Source organism: Larimichthys crocea, chromosome XXI, assembly GCF_000972845.2.
Source record: "Larimichthys crocea isolate SSNF chromosome XXI, L_crocea_2.0, whole genome shotgun sequence".
NCBI lineage: Eukaryota > Metazoa > Chordata > Actinopteri > Sciaenidae > Larimichthys > Larimichthys crocea.
In genome coordinates this window covers 3,063,826-3,087,919 of record NC_040031.1, presented here as the reverse complement: position 1 = coordinate 3,087,919, position 24,094 = coordinate 3,063,826, and the positions used below count along the sequence as shown (strand labels likewise).

General features: G+C 43.3%; 1 protein-coding gene and 1 long non-coding RNA gene across 2 annotated transcripts; one reads left to right on the top strand and one right to left on the bottom strand.

The window, feature by feature from the left end:
• The first annotated feature begins 783 nt into the window (after positions 1-783).
• Positions 784-23,843, top strand: ccnd2a (cyclin D2, a). Its single transcript, XM_010734866.3, has 5 exons — positions 784-1,721; positions 3,097-3,312; positions 6,320-6,479; positions 13,497-13,645; positions 19,433-23,843. Exons 1-5 carry the CDS (start codon positions 1,320-1,322, stop codon positions 19,604-19,606), a joined length of 1,101 nt encoding a protein of 366 aa, XP_010733168.1. The 5' UTR covers positions 784-1,319; the 3' UTR covers positions 19,607-23,843.
• LOC113744181 (uncharacterized) lies at positions 3,470-5,803 on the bottom strand. Its single transcript, XR_003461331.1, has 2 exons — positions 4,543-5,803; positions 3,470-3,796 (listed from the first exon to the last, which is right to left on the bottom strand). It is a non-coding gene; the product is annotated as an uncharacterized LOC113744181 (long non-coding RNA).
• Positions 23,844-24,094: the final 251 nt, after the last annotated feature.

Below are 24,094 nucleotides of genomic sequence, written 5' to 3'. Positions count from 1 at the left end.
TGACGCACTGAAGTCTCGTTTCATTCAAGACTCCGTCTTTGAAGTTGACTAAGAATAGGAGGGGGATTAACATATTTACCCATGCAGATTCTCTTTGTGACTGTATGTGAGGCTAAATCATTTGGCAGTCATTTTTTTAATTATCTGCTCAATGACTTACACTCTCAGCTTCGTTTCCACCTGCTTGTTTTTCCATGTAAATTATTATAAACAAGCCTGATCTCCCAAAAAAAAAAAAAAAAAAAAAAAAGAAGTGATTTATAGCAGGAATTGTTCAGTTGCTTGATATTATTTGGGTTGAGCAAAGACTCTCATCTTTGTGTGATCTTTAACAGGAGATTATGCAAAAAAGGAAAGAAAAAAAAAAACTCAACGCTGCTTCAAATTTCCTAGAAAGCTATCTCAAAAACCACAAGCTGTTCGTGGCTGCAATAAAAAAAGTTCGCAGGACCATGTGTGTCCGTGTGTGTGTGTGTGCGTGTGTGTGTGTGTGTGTCAGAGTGAGTGGGTGGGTGGGTGGTTCTGGTCTGTGCGCGTGTCTGTGCGCGCGCACGCCGCTTTAAGTTAGCATGCAGTGTTTATGGCCACATACATGCAGTATCTACATGCGTCATGCTCTGCGCTGAGGTTCACTGAGTCCGTTTGAGAGAGCTGGCAGACAAGTTAGTTTAAGAAGAAAGCAATACCAATTAGTCTTTTTAATCCAAACTAATATTCAAATTACTTTCACAAGGGGGCACTTGCTGAACTTTAGCAAGTAAAACTGGTTTCTTGGAGGCTTTTGAGGCTGGAAATGTGCGTAAAAACAATGCAACAATGAACAAGTCATCCATTCATTTATTTATATGATGTCAAGTGACAATATCATGATGTTTCCTTACTGTGTAATCACCATCACAAGGCAAGCAAGCACCAAAATGAAGATATGCATGTGTTAAAACACAGAAAAGCCTTTTTTTTTAACAAAATGGCACCATGTTCTAATTAAACATGAATCAGTCACATACTTGAGTATACACAAAGAATGTCTAGAATTGGTTTATTTCAGCCTAAAATAGTCGGAAAATGCAAAAAAAAGAGATGAGCTTGAATTGGAGTTTAAATGGATTTACTCTGCACGTTTGTGCACCACGTTTTGAGAAAGTGTCAGCCTCCTAAATTGTGAAATGAAACAAGTTTTCTGAAAGTTGTCTTGCATGCCAGGCTAGAAAGAAAGAGAGGACGGGAGTGCAGCATGTTGCGTCTGGTCTATACAAAGGTAATGAAGTGAATTGCGTCAGTGCAAGCCAGACTTGAAATGCGCCTGATATAGCTGGCGGATGAAAGTAGAGGCGCACTGTGGGGAGAGAGGAAAAAGTTCTCAACAAGGAGAGGCAGGACTACTCTTACGGAGCCCCTGCAGTCTCACTTTTTATGCCTCTAAAAGACTTTCCCTGCCATCCTTTTGCATTTTTGCTCTGCAACACCGCTTTTACGTTTCCGAGAGAGAAATCCTACTTTTTGACTTAAGTGAAAGCACCAGCACCATGGAGCTGCTCTGCCTCGAAATGGACACCACCATACGAGCTCGTCCCGATCCGAATCTCCTGTGCGATGACAGAGTCCTGCAGAGCTTGTTGACCATAGAGGAGAGGTTTCTACCCCAATATTCCTATTTCAAAGGCGTCCAGAAAGATATTCAGCCGTTTATGAGGAGGATGGTCGCTTCTTGGATGTTGGAGGTATACCGAAACACCGAGTGCTGACAACTCTTATTATTTCCGTGCTCGACTTTAAAGCCTCTTGATTTTGTTTCATTACTGCTTTGCTGAGCGCTCTTTGCAATATTTGGACAGTAGACAAGACCCATTGCTCTAATTTCCGACTGCTTATTCCTCATATTAACCAAATGTGTCGTTTTCCGCAATATTTCTTACCATTTTTAAAGTCCGCTCATGAAGCCTGTGTTTATGAAACTTCGAGCTGTGATATCAGTGACACCAGAGAATTTCTTTTCCATGCCTCATATGTTGTCCGTACAAGCTGCCCGTTGATTCTTTAATGTTATTATTTTAGATAGCCTGAATATTTCCATGCACACGTATGCACTCCCCAATGCAAGGCTGTGCTGCGCTATCGCCATGTTGGTTTTTACAGGAGCGCTTGTGCTTTTAAGAGGACTTTACAGTGTCATAAACGCAATAACAGCGCTTAAAACCCATCGGCATTGACAGAAGAGGGTCTTGTGTGTCCGCTAAATATAGAAATGATGACAAAAAGGGTTGCAAACATTTTAGGTATCTGTTTTAAATGTCGGAAGGGGCGAGGGCCTTATCTGTCCTTTTGGTCTTGCCCCCGTCGCAATGCCTCACTCTGGAATTATGTTCGATTTTTGACACTTGGTAAAATATTTCCGGTCATCGTCCATCTGTAAACAAATTTGAGCCTTTGAGCTTTATTTTCATGTAAATATTGTCAGCGTCCGACCAACTGGAGATTTTTAATTAATTTTTGAAATAAATATATCGGGTCGGCGGTGACGCACATCAGACCAACCTCTTGCTACTTGCTTTTTATTTTGACATTTTATTCATATTTATCGTGTTTGGATTTGGATACGAATTGTCGGGTATGATGTGGAAGACTCTCCTGTACATTATGATGCGAAGATAATCGGTCTAGACAATTTATTTATATTTTTAATTATTTTATGAAAATATGACGGATGAAGAAAAAAAAGTCGGTTTCCGTGTGCTGCGCTGTCGGGGTGTTTTTTTGGCTCGGTTGATTGTGACTTGAATTCATTTCTTAGTGAATGAACTGCAGGAATGCGACTCTATTGACAGTATGTGTCTGAAACGTATTTCAATCTTAGTAAAGTAATCTATTTCGAATTAATTTATGATGTCGCAACCGATTAGGGCTGGGCGCAAATTCTTGGCCGGGCCCCAACTATGTGTGTCACTGAATTTATATGTGCTCTTTATGTGATTAGACTTTTGTTTCGTTATCTCATAAAAGTTTTGTACACATTTCAAGTGCTGGAAAATAAGTCAGGGTGGGTTACTGATTCCAAATGCTCAACGTTGTTGCATTGTCTGTTGTCTCTTTATTCAGGTGTGTGAGGAGCAGAAGTGCGAGGAAGAAGTTTTTCCCCTGGCCATGAACTACTTAGACAGATTTTTAGCCGTGGTACCCACCAAAAAGTGTAACCTGCAGCTGCTGGGAGCAGTGTGCATGTTTCTTGCATCCAAATTGAAAGAGACTCGTCCATTAACCGCAGAGAAGCTTTGCATCTACACAGATAACTCCATCAGACCACAAGAGCTGCTGGTAAGCAACAGTTGATTCAACACATTTCACAAAAATGCACTTTTGAGGATTCATGGTGTCACCATCAGCTGGTTCAAGCCAAACACAGCTTAATGGTGTATTTCTTTCTCCACATTCACGTCTGCTTTTGGAAATCAGAGTTTGATTTTAGCATTAATTGACTTACAATACATTCTTTAATCATTCAGACCAATATATCACTCATTAAACAGAAAGGTGCTGCTGTGATTTCACTCAAAATCTACTCCATTCTTCACTTTGGACTGCACCATCATCAAAGGTGCACGAAAAGCAAAAACAAAAAGCCTCACAGTGAATTGTTCCACAAGGGTTCTCTTTACTGTACAAGACCCTCTGGGCTTCTTTTTTACAGTATCCATCCAGTCTGTGCAATGGTCTCCATCGCCATCTAGTGGCAGATATTTGCACAGAGCAACGAGGTCAGCTTGAACTCCAGCCAAAGTTCTGACTCTGTTCCTGTCAGCTAGAGAGGGAGAGACACAGAGAAATTCAAGTTTGCCTTTTACAGTTTAGCTTCCATCCAAAAATAACCGTGGATGCACCCATTTGTGATATTATGCCATGCCGCACTATTTTTGATCCTCGCACATTTTTCAGCACTTGCAGTCAAAGTGACATATGTAACTGATGATGCAGGGGTGCCTTATGTGTCATTTCGAGTACAAATGTTTTCCCTCTCCGTCCTGTGTTTGATAAGAACTCTTTGGCCTGATACTACCAGCTGCGTTCACCAGCGCAAACCAATTAATTAACTCAGTTTTGCATCAGATAAGTGTTTCCCCACTGCTCTGTGGTGCTACATAAACATTCCTCAGTAAACAACAACCAATCCCACCCATGTTGTGAAAGAGGCCACATATTATGATTCAGACGTGGCTGATGGTTGTAGGGCTGCCTCGCTGCCTGACTGGCGGCTGTACTCGCGGAGCTAATTGCTGCAGTATATTCAAGTTCCTGACAAGCTGCTATTGGTTTTGTTGGTTCCTGATTATTTTCTGGAATGTATTTCTGCTTGGGAATATTGTGTCACGTTTAATTTCTCAGCCTTTCAATGGGGTTTTAATGGTCAGCGTATTACAGCTGCAGGCTTGACAAGGAAATAGAAGGTGCATTAAAAGGCAAAAAAAAGTGCACTGTTAGTCTGTGGTGGACTCAAATAACACAATATGTCATGTTGTATTTTTACAAGAAAACCAGAGTCCATCCTACCTTTATGCTCAGTCTGAAGACAAAGCCTTCAGTCCTTGAACTGGTTTGCTGGGGCCTCTTTCTCAGTGTTTCTGTATAAGGCAGTATTTTTGGCTGACACACAGATACAGGAAACAGAGATCAGCTGCTCAGGGCATGTGATCGTTTTTTTGTCCTCGTCTTTGGTAACAATTTCTTGTAAAGAGAACCGCAATTTTACAAAGAAGGTGTGACCAGAGGAAGGCAAGTAGCAGAAGGAAGTGGGTGCCTGCCACTCTGTCAGCATAGAGCCTATGTTGCAAGGTTTGACATACTCATTGTAAGCTTGAATCTTGCTCGCTGGCACTGATGGAAAAAGGATTTTTTGAGAGCAGGAGGCAGCCATGTTGCAAACATTAGAGCAGACGCATTCAACAAAACCTCTGCTGGTCATTGTTATTTGCATATGATCAAATAATTGGATCTTTGAGATACTGGTTACACATCTCCAAGCGAGCAGAGGAAGACGCCTTTCACCTTCAAATCAGAAGTGCTTTTATTTTCTCATTTCCTCCCACATGATTAACTGTGGGTATAAACAAACCCCCTGTTTTTAAAAGGCCTTTCCTATCCACTATCCATGTCCCTGCCGTCAAGGAGATCAGAAAGCATTGCAAGGCTGAAAAAGGTCACTATGATTAGAAAATTGCAGGCTAGTAAGCAGGGATGGTGGCAGCCATGTTGAATTGTCCCATGACATGAGTCCATGTGGTGTCTCTCCCTGAAAGGGAAAATGAAGAGCATCCGTAGTCCCAGTCACAAGGCTGCAGTCCGGAACCAAACCACAAAATTTTTTCCCAAATTAGTCACCAACTCTTCCGTTAATCACCTCCTCCTCTAGGAAGTGAAAGCAACAATACACTCTAAGAGAAGAGAACACCACACCTAGTGTGTCCCCCGCACATGCACAACGCTCCTCTAAACTAGCATGCGTCATCATTTTGCCAAGAGATCCACATTAAATGATTTGTGAAGCTCCGAGCTTCAAAGCGCTTCAGGTTTATGTTTCCTGTGAGGCAGAAATGTTGTGAATTATTTAAAATAACGTCTTTGGCTATATTTGGCACTTAACAATGTTTATAGGAAGTATGACATGAGCTGAAAGGTTGAATTCATTGATAAGTAACAAAGAGCTTTAACAGGACTGGCTGCAAAAACACAAAATGGAATAAAGAGAATAATCACATTACCTGCCGCAACACACAATGAAGAGTTTTGATGGTTTATGATGAGACAGTATTAAATAATGAAACTCTTTAACTTTTTAACATAAAACAGATTTATTGCTGATCCTGCTCAACAAGATCAGCCTTCCTATTCATTTTCACTCTACAATCTCTCTCGCTTTCTCACACACACACACACAGTAGAACCTCTGGTGGGCCTCTTTAGGAAAGTCCCCAGATGCCAGACAGACAGGGAGGGAGACAGTGTTGTGAGGTCACCTGGGTTGGTGGCGCTGCTGGTGTTTCTCTGTCCCAGGCCAGTCCAAGCTGAGACTAACGTAATAACAATGTTTAACCTTCTCGCACACACTAACGTACGGGAGCCAGGGGCCTACAGAGACAGTGCCCCTCACTTTAGGCTGCAATGTAACAGCCTATGTATGTAAAGTGCAGTGTAGCTCTAAACTGGTACAGTATATAAATATGTGGTCATACCTTGTGTCACTTTATCATTCACATTCTGTCTGATTCTCAGTTCTCTTTCTCTCGCTCTCTCTCTTTCTGTCTTTTGGTCTCTGCCTTGCTCTCTCCAGGAATGGGAACTGGTGGTGTTGGGGAAATTGAAGTGGAACTTGGCAGCAGTAACGCCGAACGACTTCATCGAGCACATTGTGAGGAGGCTGCCGCTGCCTGAGGAAAAGTTGGCACTTATACGCAAACATGTCCAGACCTTCATTGCCCTTTGTGCCACAGGTAGGACACAACGGGGTCACACACATTTAACATATATACATATTATCAACAGATGTTTGTCCTAATAAAGCCTGATGTCTAATTGAAAAGAAGGACCAAAAAGTTGACCATACAAAGTGTGATGTCATCTCGATATCTTTCTCTTTTTTTTTTTTTTGTTCTTTTGGTGTTGCAAGTGACACTGATCATGGATTCGCTGCCAAGTTAAACCAAGCAATAATGGCTTGCATCAGCATACTTTCTCATGTTGCAAAATATCTTTATCCACACATTCTTCTTTCAGCACCGTATCAAAGCCCTCTTCTCTCAATAACATGCAGCAACAACTCTGTTCAGAGGTGTGCTGTGGGCCAGTCACGGCCCGCCGTAACTGAAGTGAGATGCATTACCTCCAGTGGGAAAATATTCAGCCTAAGAAAAGCATGTGTCATGGCAGACATTTCAGCATTAGACTCTTGGGTCTGACGTCCATCATTTGTCTTCTCCCGGGCTGGTATGTGGTCATGTTTTAGAGGCGTATCAGTGGCTTCCAGAGCATCCAGTAACACTTCAAAGCAGATTCAGCCTGGTTGAGGGGCATTCCCATGTCGCACAGGGTCGAGAAGAGGAATGGACAGGGGTGGAGGCAGGCAGGCCATTGTCTCTTTTGCTCTTGAGGTGAATTGTTCCCTCAAGATCAAACATCCAGCGAGTTGTGGGAGGGACAGGGAGCCCTTAACATGATCTGAAGAGACGGCAAGGTCGAGACGGGAGAAGATGCAGGAGGGAACAGGGGAGTTAGGGAAAGCCAGAGGAGTGTATTGTTTTTGCACTGCCCAATCCTAAGGCATGTCATGTTTTCATATCTCTTTCCCCTGCTGCCTTCCTTCCCTCTTTCTCTCCCCCCTAATTTCTCACGCCTCCCCACCCTACAGCTGGAGGACATGATAGTTTTCCCATGTTGAGATTCTCTATAGGGCAGGTTTCTCCTGTTTTCGTCACCTCAAACACCACATTCAAAGCTAAAAAACAAAATACTTAGCGATAGGAAACTAGTGCCTTTATTTGTCCTTAACATGCGTAAGGATTTTTCATAACAAACAAAATGACACATTTCAACCACAATAAGGCTTTTTAAACACTCCTTTCTTTCTCTCTTTCTGGGTGACCCACCAGAAGCAGCTTCCTTTTCTGCCAGCCTCAAACAGGAATGCTAACTTCACCCCCCCATGGGAAACAGCTCCTTGTGCTGGCATCATTCAGAGGAGTGTGTGTGTATAGTTAGATGAATAGATACAAGGGAGGTGACAGGTATTTGCAACAGAAAGTGATGGAATCCCCTGCACAGATTGTGCAATAGGGTGAGAAAAGTTTGCAATAAAAGTTCACATTTGCAAAGTTTTGAAGAAGTTTCCTCCCTTTCCTTCGCTTTCTCTCTTACCATCCCTTGCTCTCTTCCTCTTTCTGTCTCACCCCACATCACTCACCCCTTATTTTCTGCCAGCGAATTAATGTGTGGAATGACAGCGTGTCAGTGATCGGACCTATTCCCAAAGCAACATTGTGAAAGACTCAGCATGCACTTTGTCCTTAATTGCTTCAATGAGGCAGTGGAAATAAATTTACGAGCCTCCTGGAGTCGTCCTCCTGACATTGTGTTTTAGGAGTGAGACTTTCTGGAGATAGCTCTGGATTAGCAACAGGCCATTTATCTGTGTATGCTCTCCTCAGACTTGTATCCAGGCAAACAGAGAGTGAGGGCAAGACAGAGAAAGAGAGCGCGGGTGAGTCAACAATTTGGTGCATCTGAAGATCTCTGGGAATTCGAAACCCCATTTGTGGAACGTTCCCAGCCGTAAATCTTTGGGTTATCTGGTGAGAATCCTCCTTGAGACATCCTCTGAGCGGAGCTGAGAAGGTAAAGACACAGCAGAAGGAGGAGATCTCTCAGGAGGATTTACATTTGCAAGACAGTTGACAACGGGTCACCTGTGGCCTTCCTATTTCGTACAGTCTCATTCAACCCACCACCCACCACTACTCCCACCACTGCTACCCCCATACTGAAAAAGAAAACATGCATAAAACCACGTCTCTCTGTTTTCTAGGGAACAAGAGAGAGACGAGGAGAAGTGGAGAATAAGGCCTCTCACTCCTAATGGCTCCTCTCTTTTGATGAAACAGTTCCGTTCGGGCCACTCGGTGGGATTTTGTCAGGTGGCGCAGGCTGGCTCTGTATTAATTAATAACATTGGCTGGTCCTTTCAGGACTATGCAAATGGCTCGGGAGCTCAGTTAGAGGCTGGGAGAAAGGAGACAAAAGGCTTGGCCCTTACATTTCATATGCAGAGCCATGCGAGGGTCAGCGCTGCGGGGCCACTTGATAGGAAACGCCAGCGTTTCCCTCAGGCAGGCCGTCGGATAATAGCCCAGAAACAAGCTCATTAAGGGAGATTATGAACCTCCATTCCTACACACAGACACCAAGCACTCCGAGCTTCCTCTTCTATTCTTATTCAATTGAGGTAAAATGGGAGAATGGACGGGGTGCATGGGGCAGACAGATGCACCCCAACCTGTCTGCTGCAGTTATTGAGCTCCGTCTTCTTGCCATATTGGCAGGGATTATGGTTTGGGGTTTTTTATACCGACTCCAATAGTCCTCTCTGTAATGGTATGGATGGAATGGTGACAATAGTCATAGAAGTAGATCAAAAGAAAATTCTGGATCAGGGCCAACAGTGCTGTCCAAGAGAGTCATTTGTCCTGGAGGACACAATGACGAATTTGCTACAAGTTTGGATGTAAATAACAAGTAACTGAGTACAGAATAGTATTTGATTACCTTTTCTTCTGTTTAGACTATGTGAAGTAACCTGATGATTAACTGGTTAGTTTCTCCGAGCCAAACTAATGATTCATTAGCTAACAAACGTGAGAGAAGTCAGGCTTTTTCATAAAATCATCTTGAAATCCTTGAATTTACAAATCAGGTATATAGATATATACCTGACACTTTTAAACGTTGTGTATTTCACTTTTGTTTTAAATTAATGAAGATGCACACAGAGGATCACCAAAGCTGACAGATTTAGGTTTTGACTGCACAGATTTGTCTCTGTCCTACACAGGTCTTCAAGCTGTGTGTGGTTCAAATGGATGCTTTTTGTCTGTACGGAAAATGACAAACTATCTGCAAAAGTGTCCATTTTTATGCAACAGTCAAATATTTTTAAATGATTCATAAGTCCTCCTTTCATCTTAGCCGTTAAGTCTCACTGGTCCAAAGGCAGGAATGTTCCTTGTAGTTTCCTCTCCAAGTGGCTGCTGCACGAAGGATCCCCTCTAGGCTCAGCTCCGCATTCTAGAGATGAATGATTCATCTCAGATGTGGTCAATGAAATGGTCTTTTACTGGTGTTTGTTTACATAAAACCCCCTTCATGTCTGATGATTCAGAACCCCAACAAATTAGCCACCTCCTCCCACAAATTATCGTCTCTCCACACGCTCCACTCATGTGAGGAGTCATGTCCGGTCCAGTCCGGGTCTGCACCGTCAACACATGAAGCAGGAAGAAGCTTGCTGACAGTATGCGCCCAAAAATGTGACACACCGAGTGAATCATCGAGTGGCATGTCCTGAGTCGTCCCCCCACGCCCCCCTTCACCTCGCCGGTGTAATCAGCACCACACTATAAATACTGAGGCCAGCTGAGTCACAACAGAAACACAAAGACAGGGATTATTTTTTTGCTTTGAATGCTGCAATTATCCTACCAAAAAAGTTTAGAAATCTTTACCTTGAAGGTCACGGTAACTACAGAGACTAATATTTGTAAAGTAAATGTTAGAAGCTAGTTTGACCTGAACATTTTTGTCATGCCACCAGAGTGTCCTCCAACATTTTTTTCTGATTAGAGGGTTTAATTTGGTCCAAATCATATCAGCCACAGCCATAAACAGAGTGAGAGAAAGAGTTTTTAAAAAAAATAATATTTCAACCAAGCACAAATAGTTACCAGCATGTGCCTGCATCTCAACTTTGTTCTGATCCAAATATGTACGCTTCTTATCGCTGACGTGACAGTGGAGATGATGGTGCAAGACTGAAAAGAGCTATCACAGGATGCTACAATTAAGGAGGAATTCTGTTTTCTGGCAAATTAATTGAAATCACACTTTTAGCATGGTGTGTGACTCAGACTCTCCAGAGTTTTGTTTTTCATTTGTCTCCAGAGTGACAGCAACAAGAGGTATTGGAATATAGTTGTATCAAGTTTTTTTAAATCTGTGATTTCTCCCCTTGTTACATGTAGAAAAACTCCTTAAGCCCAATTGGGAAGTTGTTGTTGTTGTTTGTGTGTCACATAGAGCTACACTACAGTAGGTGTACCATTTGAGCAGTTCTCTACAGACCTTGTTTTGACTACCAGGCTGTGTTGCATTAGTGGTGAAACAAACTGTCATGCCAATCCCAAAATGATGTTTGTTTTTGGCCTTAATCAGTCAACAGACCCCGGGTCCTCGTAATGCTACTCCTTTAATAAACAAGGTCAATAAGCGCTACATGTATAGAATACAAGACCCTGATTTATAGCGCTGGAAAGAGAGGAGAGGGTGAGAAGTAGAGTTTGGGCTCTTTTTTTTCTTTCTTCTTTTGGCTGTTGTTCAACTTTCCAACTTTAATTAATTTACAAGTTTAATGTGCATACTGTGCATTGCAGCCACCCAGGAGGAGTGGGCCATGTAGGGCAGCATACTGTGTGACCAGAGGCCTGAGGATGAAGTTTCAGGGGGTAGAAACACGGAGGAATGGAGATGAGGGGGCACAGGGAGGAGAAAGGGCCATTGAAGGGGGTGAGAGGCGTGCAGGCCAGGCCAGCCAGCCGCTGCTCACAGGGAGCTTTCCATCGCAGGCGTCCCCACTCAGCTACATACACTGTTTATCCTCAACATGAATATCAATGAGGGCCTCCTAAAATACGGCCATTCTTCCCCCCACATGCAGCAGCCACCAGGCCGGAGTGTCAGCCCGCATCGGCTGCACGCGCTCGTCCTTGTTCTGCTACAGACCTGTCTTGTCTTGAGTGCGAAAAATCAGCTTGCTGCCCACTGCCCGCCACTCAGCTCTCCCACAAACCTACGTCTGTGCTATGTGTGTGTGTATGTGTGGGGGTCTGTGTGTGGGTCTGTGTCTGCATCTTGAAGCATGCAGGCATCAGTGCATTGTTTCTTGCCTAGTGTCTCTTAGGTGTCTGTCTCCTTGCCTGTCAGTCTGTGCTCACTACACACGTACAGTAAATCCATGTATGCCTTTGTCCTTTTAGCCCTCTATAGAAAGTTGTGCTCTTACAGCAGTGATGTAATGCTGTGGGGCTTTGTGTGCTCTTTCCTCTTGGCTCGAGGTAGCCTTTAATAAATCGCCCCTTGGCAGTGGCCCAGCGGCTAACACAGGGGTGTATAATAAGTTCATTTATTTGTCAACACTGAGCCCACAAGATGAGAAAGCGCCTGGCTGTGCATGTTAAAAAGGCAGTGAGGGGCTGCCTTTACAGCTATCAAAGGGCCTACCTCTTTGATTCCAGATTTTAAAAAAAAAAAGAAGGAAGAAAAATCTCCTTCAGAGCCATCGCACGCAGTTTGCTTTGCAATTGAATATGGCAATATGTTAATGTGCAGGCTGTTCTATGCCCCCACTGCCCACTCCTCTAGCCCATAGGTGGCCCAGGAACAGAGGCATACTTGTGGGGGGGGGGTGGATGGGAGGCAGGAGGTGAGGGTCGCTGGAGGGCGACTCTTTTCTTCTTCCAAAACCTCACAAGAGTCTGGACACAGACTTGAGAGTGATGTGCATCGGAGTTGTCCACCCCCTTCTCCTCTACCACCAAGCCCACCACCTTCCCCTTCTTTTCTCCTTGCTGCCTTGTCGCCATACAGTCCATCCCTCCTTCTTCATCTTCCTCCCCCCATCAACCCCCTTTTTCCAGCCACGCTCTTTGTCCGGCCTGTCTCGCTGAATTGCTATCAGCAGAGAGGGGATGGATGCTGTGTCTCTCAATTGGGTGAAATGAGGTGATGACTCTGGACAATGGAGTCACACTCTTCTGCCTTCCCTCTCGCAGGCCCGCCACTCTATTAATATGCTAAAAGATAGGAGGGCCGCCAATGCAAACCACTGCCTGTTGTAGCAACAAAGACTGGGGCATGTGTGCCATTCACTGGCCCCATCTAAGCAGGCCATGTGTTGTCCAAAAAGAAAGGTAGAAGTTGAGCAAGACATAAAGAGAGAATAGAGAAAGGAGTGAGTGTGTGTGCAAGTGTGTGTGTTTGTGTGTGTCCCTGTTTGTGAAGAGAAAAACTCTCTCTCTCTCTCTCTCTCCCTGTCTGTCTGTGTCCCTCACTCTCCCTCTCTCTCTCTCTCTCTCTCTCTCCCTGTATGCCAGTTGCCTTGCCTTTTCGGGCTTCTGGCCCGTTCACAAGCTGTCTCATTTGCATTATGAATGACAGTGAGGGGAGCTAACAAGGTTATTGGTCTTTGAGACGCACGCCTGTGACCACACGTGGAAAAAGGACCTACAGCAGTGAGCATTGGCAGAGGCACTGAGCCTCTTTATTCCTCCCTTTCCAAGCGCTATGGGGCTTTTTTCAGCGAGCACACGATTTACTCAGGAGATGGAAGAAAAGGGGCCGGGCTGGGGAAAGGGGGACTAGGGTGGGGAGGGTGGCTGCTTTTCAGCTCCTTTACAAGCCAAGTGAACCCTCATTATCCAGGCCCCTGGTCATTAGTGAGCGCTGCGTTCAGACCCGGTGCAATAGAAGGATTATTTATTAGCTGACTGCTAGATTACCAAATCATATTGTCTCTGGGAGGGACGTGTCTGTACCCTGTAGAAACTGCACCAGGTGAATAAAGAATCCAGTGTTTTAGTTATTAAAGAGAGCTCCTTACTTCGCGTAACCATAAATACTTCTTCTTCCTCACAAACTAATAGCACCAAAGACATATTTAACTCAATTAGTATTTCTTCCTCTTACAGATTTCAGATTCGCCATGTACCCTCCCTCCATGATTGCCACAGGAAGTGTGGGGGCAGCGATCTGCGGCCTACAGCTGGATTCAGCTGACCAGTCACAGTGGGGCGACAGTCTGACAGACCTGCTGGCCAAAATCACAAATACAGAAGTGGTGAGTTTGTTTTATATTCCTCTGTCACATCCAGAATGCTTGTTGCAGCTTATTTGGGCTGGACACACATATTTTTTTTTTCTAAAACAAGAACAGAATTTAAAACACTGCATTCCAGTGTGGTCTTGTTAGTCAGGGTTTTACGAGCATGATACTTGTGTCTGGAAAATTTTGTGGGGATGTTTCTGAGTAATATTTGAATGAGGAGGAGTAAATGTTAGTATCTCTGCTAACAGCTCATTAGGTGTCCTTTGGTCTTTAGCAATAGTACAATTATAACATTAACTATATGATTCAAAGCTAAACCAGCTGCTGCTGTGATTGGAAACTTTTAAGCTCTTCAGTCAGTTTACAGTGAAATGCCACAGTTAACTCATCTTATTACCACTGTAACTTGCGGTTTTACGATCTGTTAGTCTTAACAAGAAAACTCTTTTTTTTTTTCTACCAGACGTGCTACTTTTTTTTTTGAGGAAAATATCCCTGTTATGTATGTCAAAAGTTAAGAAATGCCACGTGTTTGTTGAGGTTGTGTGTTTGCAACAGACAGAAGTTGAAATGTTGAAATGTCACACTCTGATTTGGCTTCTTCACTGGGATTCGGCTTTCCACAAACCCATTTTTGGGGGGATTTTACTGCCAATATTTGTCATGAGAAGAAAAAAATAAATAAATAATTAGCATCAAACTAAGACCAAAGATGTCTTCATTAAAAGAACTGCATCAGTTTATTTGCAGTCTCCTCTCTCATACACTTGACTAGACTGAGAGGTAGCATGTGGCAGGTTTCTTTTCCTCTCCATCAGTCCGGTCAGGCTGCTCGGGGCCCCCTCATATAAAGAATCCTCTAAATCGAGCCAGGTTGAGAGCATATACAGTATTCTCTGTCGCTGACAGGAATGCTGGCCAGGCCGTTGTGTGGCTGTCTGGGTACAGTGAATGTTGCGGTGGTGGGTGAGTTGAGTCCAAACACAGGCAGGGCCTCTACTGAGTCTGAGATGCCTGGCTTTCATCACGAAGATGGGAGAGGGCTTCAGCTTGCTGTACTATAGCTCACCGTAAGGGTGAGTAGGTGGGCAAAGTGGCAGAGGGTAAAGAAAGTAAGGCTATGAGATGATAAATTAAGTTGATTTAATAAGTTATTCTTTGAAGAAATCTTCTGCATTTTACCTTTCCTAGCTATTCAGAAGCAGCAGCCACAGTGCACTGCCCAGGGACCAGCTCCAATTCTGAGGCCACTGCCTTGGCAGGAGTGCTCCTAATACCTAAAATGAAGAAAAAGACTTTTAGTTAGTAATAGCAGACTTAATTTAAACATAAACATTTAGAATCTGTGTGTGCTCACTGCACAGGGAGCAGATCAAAGCGCATGACACGGATCCCAAGCCTCAGTCTTGGTATGTTAAATTCTGTCCCAAAAGGAGCCAAAGTAGAAGGAGGAGGTGCAAGGAAGCTGTTGAAGTGTTAAAAAGGACACTGGGGGGGTATCATGCCTCCCTCACAACAATCAGCCCTCTCTCGTCTCCTCCTATGGTCCATAATGCATCACTGCTGGAAAGCATGGCTCCCTCTGGTGCGAGCTGTGTGAAGTCTCGCTTAGCAGCTGAGGAAAAACAAATAGCTGACCTCAGCAGCACAGGGCCTCAGTGTGTTTAGGCTGCAAGGTCTTAGACTTGAGGGAATTAAGTCGTTCTGTGTGTCTGATCAACTCTTCACATTCCTGGATTCAGACAAGCCATGGCTCGCAGTAAACACAGGAGGCAAAGCAGAGGGCACCCCTCCTAATTTAACGTATATATAAAGAGGCCTTTAGTATAAACTGCTAAGAGGCAGCCAAAAATAAACACATGGAGTATCTTTTCTAAGTTACTTAAGAACTTACATCAGACTTGTGCAACACTTGTGATACAACATGAAAAACACACCCTAACGACAGAGGCCCAGAAGTAGTTGTCAGCATGAGTAAGTGGTATCAGTGCTGCTCACGCAGTTTGTCGACGTGTGAGCATTTAGACTTTCACACACAAAAAATAGGAAATGGTGATCATTGACCCGTGTCATTTACACTTACCCTGACTTCTTTTTCTCCAAAAGCTGAACCACTTTATACGTCAGTTCATCACCCAAAGGCTACCTCAACCTCAATTTTGACTTCAGTCATCAGGGTGGTTGTATGAACCTGAGTCTAAATGTGTAACATACTGTCTTTGGTTTTGGCTGGCAGCATAGAGGCTCGGCAAGATGTGTCTCGTAGCCAGTCGGCCAAAGAGCCAGGCAAAATATGAAGGCAAAGCAAGTTTCGCCAACCTCTGCAGCTGCTGCTGCCAACAGCATCATGGCCAACGCCACCCCCCTGGCACCCTGCTGGCATCTGTGGTATCCAGAAGCTGTGGTTTTCCAGTGGAAATGTGATAGGGCCAAGTCACCATCTTGGGCCACTGAAAGAATGTGTGTAGCCTCACATGCACCTGGTGTGGCCAAGAGGGGCTCCCTGTTAGGAACAGCAGACAGGCATGTGTGCCTGAGAGCCAAGTCATAATGTGCAAAGAGAAAATATGAAATTTCTGAGAATGTGTTGAGTTTCAAGTAGGAGACAGCACAGGTCATCTGTAGTGACAGTAAGAAAGATGAATATGCTACACTACAACACAACATTTAGGCCAGTAGTTAGTACATGAGGGCTAAGTGTGCAGTTTCCCTTTATTCTTGAATGATTGAAACAGGAAGTAGAGGTCTGAGAAGTGCAAAGGTTTAAGACCACTACTTCCTAGATTTTATCGTTTTGACACTCTTTTTTTTCTCAGCCTCTCATTCATCTTTTTTTCTTTTTTTTTTTTTGGTCAGGGTCACACACTAAGACACCGGAAACACATTTTCCCATTTCTCCCCATCTTCCTGTTTTTATTCCTGTTTTTTAGTCACTCTGGTTTCCATTGTGGCTTAACTATCTCTGAGATGGCCTCATAGTTGCACGATGGATGGATGTGAAATGGGAGGGTGAGATGCTTGCAATAAATATGCATTTATTAGGACAGATTATCTCTATTACGGTAACATGTCCTGTGGTATCACCACTTGTGGTGTTTCGGCATGCAGGCTTAAGAAAGAGAAAGGTCACATTTTATTGTAACTTGTGGAAATTAAAGTCATGTGGTGACTCCTTATTTCCAGTGTCAGCCTCCGGATATTTTATCTTAAGATTCCCTGAGATCTGTAGTGTGTCTCTGCCTGTGTGTTTGTTTCAGCTGTCTGACCACCAAGTCCTCCCAGAGTATCTAACACTGTCTTGTGTGGTACAGTCAGCAGTTAAAACACATTCCATGGCTTCACACATTTCTTCCTTTTGGTTTTGTCTGTCTGCACAACTTCCCCCCCTACCACCAGTGTCACAAAGGCCACATGGGGGATAATGTGCATGCCTTGATTTGTCAGAAAGGCAAATTGTTGCAGTGTTATGTATGTTTGAGGTGGGGCAGATGGAGGACCGTAACGACAAGGGAGGATCTGAGGTGGTTATGTGTTTTCCGGGTTGAGGCTACAAAATAAGATGCTTCAGTATAGCACTACCTCCCATGGCCAAGTTATTCAGTGCTGTTGGCCTCCTCAGTATCCCAGTACCTAGATCTTCTCTGAAAACAGTAATGGTGTTTCCAGTAGTCACACATTGAAGTCATTAAAGTTTCTCGAATAAAGCCCATGGGGCTTGGCATGGGATCCGAACGAGCAGCAGAGACGGGGGGAGTATGTCTTTTAAGAAGTGAAGGCGTGCATTCTTGCGGTAAGACACAGGCAGTTCCTTTACATGTTCTTCGCTTTACTTAATTTTCTCACAGGAATTGAGATTTTATGACCAATGGAGCACATGTTGGTGGGAAGATTTTGTGTTGGTGTGTGTGTGCACACACCCATATTAGCGGCCGACCTCTGGAGGAGATTAAGGGACAGACGCTGGTCGGGTTTCCTCCACGTCAGACCCATTGCTTGGGGATATGTTCTCCCAGAGGCACCCAGCCCAGATCAGTTCAACCTCCTTAACATCAAATCATTCTTCATGGATTGTGATCCAGAAAATTCTCTTGAGCTAATCATCAGTAGATGCTGGAGAATTCAAAATAAAAGAGATATCAAGGCAGGAATTACTTCATGCAGACTTCAGATATCAGCAAAACACCTCTAGGCTGACTCAGTGGTCATGTGATGCAATAGATTGCTTAGTCTTCTTTTAAAGAGAATCCACTCATAAATAAATCCTCTTTAAAAGTTGGGTTAGAAGTCAGAAAGTCATGTAGTTTCCCATTGACAACACGGTAGATGTCTCACCCTGCAATATGTCATGCTGTTTGACCTTTGACACTGTGACCTTTTGTCACTCACCCGTGTGCAGCGCCCGAAGATCCATTTTAATGTGAGTGAGGTCTCATTTCATCAAGGCCCAGCAACACCAGAAGCTATAACACAGGCTCAAACTGTGGCCCATCAGGTTTAAATTAGCTGTAAATTTCTAAAGAATGTTTCCCTGCTCCACAAGTGGTACACTTTCACCCATCCCTCCGGTCATGGGGCGCTCTCAGTCATGTTTCCCACAAATGCCTGGTGCTTTAAGGCATTGGTGTGTGTGTGTGTGTGTGTGTGTGTGTGTGTGTGTGTGTGTGTGTGTGTGTGTGTGTGTGTTGCTGAAAGCTGAAAACAAGCAACACCGCTTCAGTTATCATATTTCACCACCAGAGTGCAGTGTTAACTCTCGATCATCTCTTTCACGCAGGAACTTTCTCATTAGTTTGTTCTGTTGCAGCACTCTGCACTTACTTCTGAATATCTTTAATGATTGGCTGTACCTCACCCAAAAAGCAGTTTGACCTCTCCGTGACGCTCTTGCAAACAGCCATTCATTTACTTGCACTCCTTTCCCCCTGACTTTCCCCCCTCCCCAATGAGTTGCTCTCTCTTCATATGCTACGCTGTCCCCTCTGTCAACCCTCCATCAGGGAAGGATATGAGGGCTCAGCACTGTTGAGAGGCTCCTCTCCCAGGTGGATTCTCAGATTGCCGCGGTAGCCTTTGATGGTGAAAGGCGAGCCGGCCAGGTCTCAGATGGATCCCCTGCAGGCAGGCAGGCACACAGACTGGCTCTCGTTAAAAAAGCACCACCTTTGTGTTCCCACAGGAGGTGGATGTAATTAACATAGCTTTAGTACTACCTGTGTTTTCAGCCGCCGTTGTCAAGGCTACTTCTGTTTGGGTTTTGTGTGTGTTTGGGAATGGCAGAGGTGGTGGGATAGGTGGGTGGTTGGCTGGGGGAAGGCAGTGGTGTGCATGCACAGTGTGCACGTGTGGAAATGCATATGTGTGTACGTGCACATGAGCACTATAGGGGTGGTACAACCCTGGTGGGCTGATGTAATGCTTGGGTCTGGTCCGTGTCTGTGCTCAGCCTTGGCAGTAGTTGGAGCTGCTAGAAAGTTGGTGGTCATTTAAAACCCCTGACCTATGCTGCTCAGGGGCCCCTCTGTTGCCACACCAGGGGGCCCCCGTTTGTCATGCACTGACTAAAGTTTTCAGATTTCTCTTGTTACTTGTGACGATAGTAGCAGAACTATTTTCACACTGTGCAACCGTGGTTCTATATGTTATGATTAAGATGAACCTTAAATCACAACATTTGAATCAAACATTTAAGAAAGTTTAGCTAACTGAATTTGGAAATGAAAGAAACTTCCCGCATGTCCACTAGCAGATTAAATTGTATACATTTTTACAGCTTGTCCTCCCTCTCTTGTCACATTGCAGGATGTTCTTAAAGAATGCCAGGAGCAGATTGAGCGCGTGTTGGAGAGCAGCCTGCGCGAAGGGCGGCAGCAGCAACAGCAACAGCAGCAGACTCATAGAGGCCCCAGCGGGAAAGGCCTGGACGAGCTGGATCAGTCCTCCACCCCAACAGACGTCCGTGATGTCAACTTGTGAACCACCAGAGGGCATCATTGCACAGGATTTACAAATATTAAAAAAAAAAAAAAAGCATCATGAAAAAAACCTCAATTTTCTTAAAAGCAGAAAAAAAGAACAAAAGAACAAAAAATGTTAAAAACACAAGCCCTTTAAAAGATTAAGAACAATGCTTGCTAGTTTTTTTGTAGATTTTCTGTTCTTCAAGTCAAAAACACCTGCCCACGAAATAGATTTTCTATGATGTTCTAGTCTAAAAGCAAGAAATTTGACATAATGAAGCTCTGTGGTGCCTTGGATATACAGAAGGGAAGCCAATCATATTTGCATTCTGCCTCTGATTGTATAGTATGATCTGTAAGTTATATTTTAACCATAGCTTAATAATGAGGCTGTTATGCTAGAAATTGTGGAAACCATTCAAAAAGTTGCATACATGGGATCACAGTGGCGCTTCATTGTTTTTTTTCCCCCTCTGTTTTGTGTTATATGAATATTATCACTATTACATTCGTAGCTGGTGTAAGAGAGGACACATATTCGACCATCACAGGTCCATGTGTGTGTCGAGACAGACAGAGGAAGCCGTGAGAACATTATGCTAAAAGTTGGTGGGTCCCAATTCCAGGGGAGAGACAGAATGATAATAATTATTAGTAGTATTAGTAATTATTATTATTAATATTATTATTGGACATATTTTGGAACTGAGTAGTAGAGATCAATAAGCTCCTTTTGTCAGGCTGCTTGTGTGTGTCAGTTTGAGGGTGCAAGTGTGCAAACGTGTAAGTATACCAGTTTGCATGCATGCCTGTGTGTGTGTGTGTGTGTGTGTGTGTGTGTGTGTGTGTTGTGTGAATGCTACATGTGACCCTGTATCTATATTCGCAGTGTGCATTCTATGGCGTGAGGCACTTGAGCAAAGTCGTAGACTTACGCTCTATGTTAAAAGACTATGGAGCAAGCCGGGGCTACACACACTTTGTCCATCAGTATAACAGGGCATCTATGCTATATCACTGCCTCCATGCATTAATAATGCATCATGGTTCATTGTTGGCCAACAATAAACCCATGTGCATGGACTATGAGTGAGACAGAAACAGATTTAGCGAAGGAGGATTCGGGCGAAGGGACTTTCCCTTTAGAGCCCCTTTTATTTCTAAGAGCATTTTTCCTGAGGTGTTTCACCTCAGACTCAGAGGTCATGTGAGGTGTTTGTTTATTACTGCCATTTGGTTAATGAAATATTACAGATGCTTCGTTCTTTTTCACATTGTTACAATATGGTGTTTCCTTAGTTGTGAAAGGCTGCTTCGAGTCTGGACAGAGTAGTAATGACCTCTCACGTGTGCAGGCATGTATGGCACATGTGAAAACAGGAGAGGACAATGTCTTGAGGAAAGTAAGGCTATGCTTTTTAAAGTCTAGAGGATGTTAGTCACCTCTGTGTTAATTAGCAGGGAGGAAACAGGGTGGGGCGTGGAAAGAATAAGAGAGACAGGGACAGTTTGCAACTAAGATGTCACTGTGGAACTGTGGAAGGCATGTGAGTGCACAGCACAGGTTGGTAGGACAGAGAGCATTTTAGTGGTGCAGGAGCATGCTGCTGTGTAGGAGACAAGGAGGATTTACAGCCAATGGCTAGAAGATGATAACAAACAAAAGACGCCCAAAGGCCTCATGATAAAAGTTTGATATCTGCATATTTGGATGGAATTAACATGAATTTGTCATAATGGATGTCTACGATGACACAGCTAAGTGAACAAAAGAAAAAAAAAAAACTTTCTGGGTTTCCATTTACATGGAAATTAAATGAGGAACTAAAACCGTATGGTGCCAGATCATGTGAGCATGAACTTTCTTGGGGGGTGGGGTTAGAGGAGTACAGGATGATGATATACTGTCAATGCATCTGGAGTCCCACATAGGGTTGTTTTCAGCTCCCCTATATGATTTCAATGGCAAAGCACTTTGAGAACATGCTCCCCAGGAGATGAGTCAAATGAAATGCGTTGGGTGGTGATTGGAGGTGAATGGATGTTTCCTTTTTTTCCTTGTTAGCCTTTTCTTTGGTTTACTTTTTTAGGGCTGGTTTCCCAATCATCAGACATACCCTTGTCAAGCAAGAGTCAAATTAAAGGGTTTTCCACAACTTTTGATGAGAGGACATTCCGATCAAAAAACAAAAAACAAAAAAACAAATAATAATAATTAAAAAAACAAAAACATTCCTATTCAAACAAAGTGCAAGTTGATGGGGAGTTCAGAGAATTTGTACAAATAGAAAATGCCATTATGAATTGAAAAATGTCTACACAGAGTTCACTGATCCTTGGGTTCTGTTTGATTTTCTTTTATATTGTCAAGAAATGAAATATTTGTTTTTACTTGAATTTTTCTTCATATTTATCTGCATCACAGCCACAGATAGTCACACAGGGCAGCAATGAGCTACAAGAAAAGGTGGTTGTAACATCCAATATTTGCACATGTTCTTCGGAGGGCAATGAGGTTTGCATTTTTAAGACAGAGCAGAGCTTTTATTTCGAACCACCTTAACCAATGTGTGTTGCAGTGGTTGGTCAGTTTTTCATGGTGCTGGCTTGTGTAGTTCAGGCCGATTGTCTGTCAGTGAACACATCTGTCCCCTGTGAGCTTTGCTGCTTCAAATCATTGGCAAGGGGGTTCATCAACCAGACAGACATCAGCACAGAACAAGAGACAGATGATTTTTGTTTTGTTTCCTTTTGTTTTTTTAACGGGACACATGGCTTTGCCACAGTAAGGTGTCTTTGACTTAATGCTTGAGTTTTGTTTGTTTTTTCTTCATGATGGTATGTGACTTTGCTGCGTGTATGTTTGTCAGACTGAAGAAAAATGTTGGGATCTAATGGTTTTTTTTCAGTAAAACTGGGCAATTTAATGACACATTTGCCAAAACATCCCCGTCTGAATATTTGATATGACCCCTTCATTTTGCCTCGGCCTGATGTAAGCTCTCTCCCAAACTTAATGGTTGTGATTTTCTTTTCCTGCAATTTATTGTTGCATGTGTTATATATATTGAGACCACATTTTCAATTTGTGTTTGGTATATTTTATGGGGTGACCAGACCCGCAAAAGGGTTTTTCTAAGATTTAGAGATACTGTATTCCAAAGTGAAGAGAGGACAGAGGAGGAGGTGTGAAGACATCAAGAAAAAAGTGTCAATATTTTTATTGAGTTATTGTTGTCTTTTTGCGCTGCTAAAAGCTATGAATTTGTTTCATTTATACAAAAAAATAACATTACATAGTTGTGATGTGTCACTTGAGTGTGCTGCTATTTTATAAACATTTGTATTATAATATAATTATTTTACTGCTTAAGAGATACATTCAGAAAAACGAAGTAGATGGTGATAGAAGAACATGAAATGAGTATTCGACTGGAAATGTTCTTTGTACAGTTTGACAGTTTGCTTAGATAGCATGTCTCCTTTCCCCCTTTTTTTTTAAATCTATTTTGCTCTCCTTCTTCAGTCACATTCTGCAACAGTGGTATTTCCTATACCTCAGGATTACTGGACAAAATAAAACATAAACAAATCCATCACCTATACCTCTGCAGTTAGGGAGCCTGGAACGGAGGAGAAAGATTACAGTGGGGGTGGGAGGGGAACAAAAGCAACGACAAATTTGCATTTTTGTGGACTATTCCCGCTGTTTTAGTGGGGAAACAACTTGCTCAGTGAGAGGGGAAACAGGAAATATGCAAGGCTTCCACTTGGACTTATCCTATATTGGAGGGGGGAGGGCAACAACATTGCAACGTGTTTTTGGGGGGTGTTCATTCCGTAGATAGTTCAAGCATATTCATTTCTGTTCATGTTGGTGCTACATCTGACTTGTGTGCAAGAGAGGGGAAAAACAGCATTCCTATGATGGCCAAAGTACAGTTCTTGCTTTATACAACCACAATCACTCTGAATGTCAGTAAATATGGATTTTGTATGTGAGAAAGATACGTTTTTGGTCTGAAATATTGTGTCTGTGCACCATTGTAACTGCCACATAATAATGGGTAGAGCTACACCTGTCACGTCCAACCATAAATATTCTGATATCTGGAAGTTTCAATGGTGCAGATTTCCCTTTGAGTTGCCCCCTCCTCCACTATAACTCATATCATGTACCTCAAATGTCTGTTGCACAACCTCTGTTCAATAAACTTCTGCTTTAAAGGGTGTGACACCACATCAGCTCACTATTTCCCACGCCTGTGTTCCTTTTGAGCTCTGTGTCTAATTGTTTCATAATCAATAGACTTGTTTGCGTGAGTATGTATTTGTGTGAGTCAGCAATGATGCCGCAGAGCAAAGTTCAGCTGTACCACTTAATCACTTGAAAGCTACACAAAGCAGTGATGACGAACATGGGACAATATGTGTTCCACTAGCTAGAACATAAGGAAGACTGGCTATAAACAATTTGTGCATACATGTACACGGGATGTACTGA

What these genes read in the sequence shown, in the direction of transcription:
- ccnd2a (XM_010734866.3), top strand. Translation starts at nt 1,320, where the DNA reads ATGAAAGTAGAGGCGCACTGTGGGGAGAGAGGAAAAAGTTCTCAACAA. An exon ending in TCGCTTCTTGGATGTTGGAG is followed by an intron (nt 1,722 to 3,096) that starts GTATACCGAAAC and finishes CTCTTTATTCAG; the next exon opens with GTGTGTGAGGAGCAGAAGTG. An exon ending in TCAGACCACAAGAGCTGCTG is followed by an intron (nt 3,313 to 6,319) that starts GTAAGCAACAGT and finishes TGCTCTCTCCAG; the next exon opens with GAATGGGAACTGGTGGTGTT.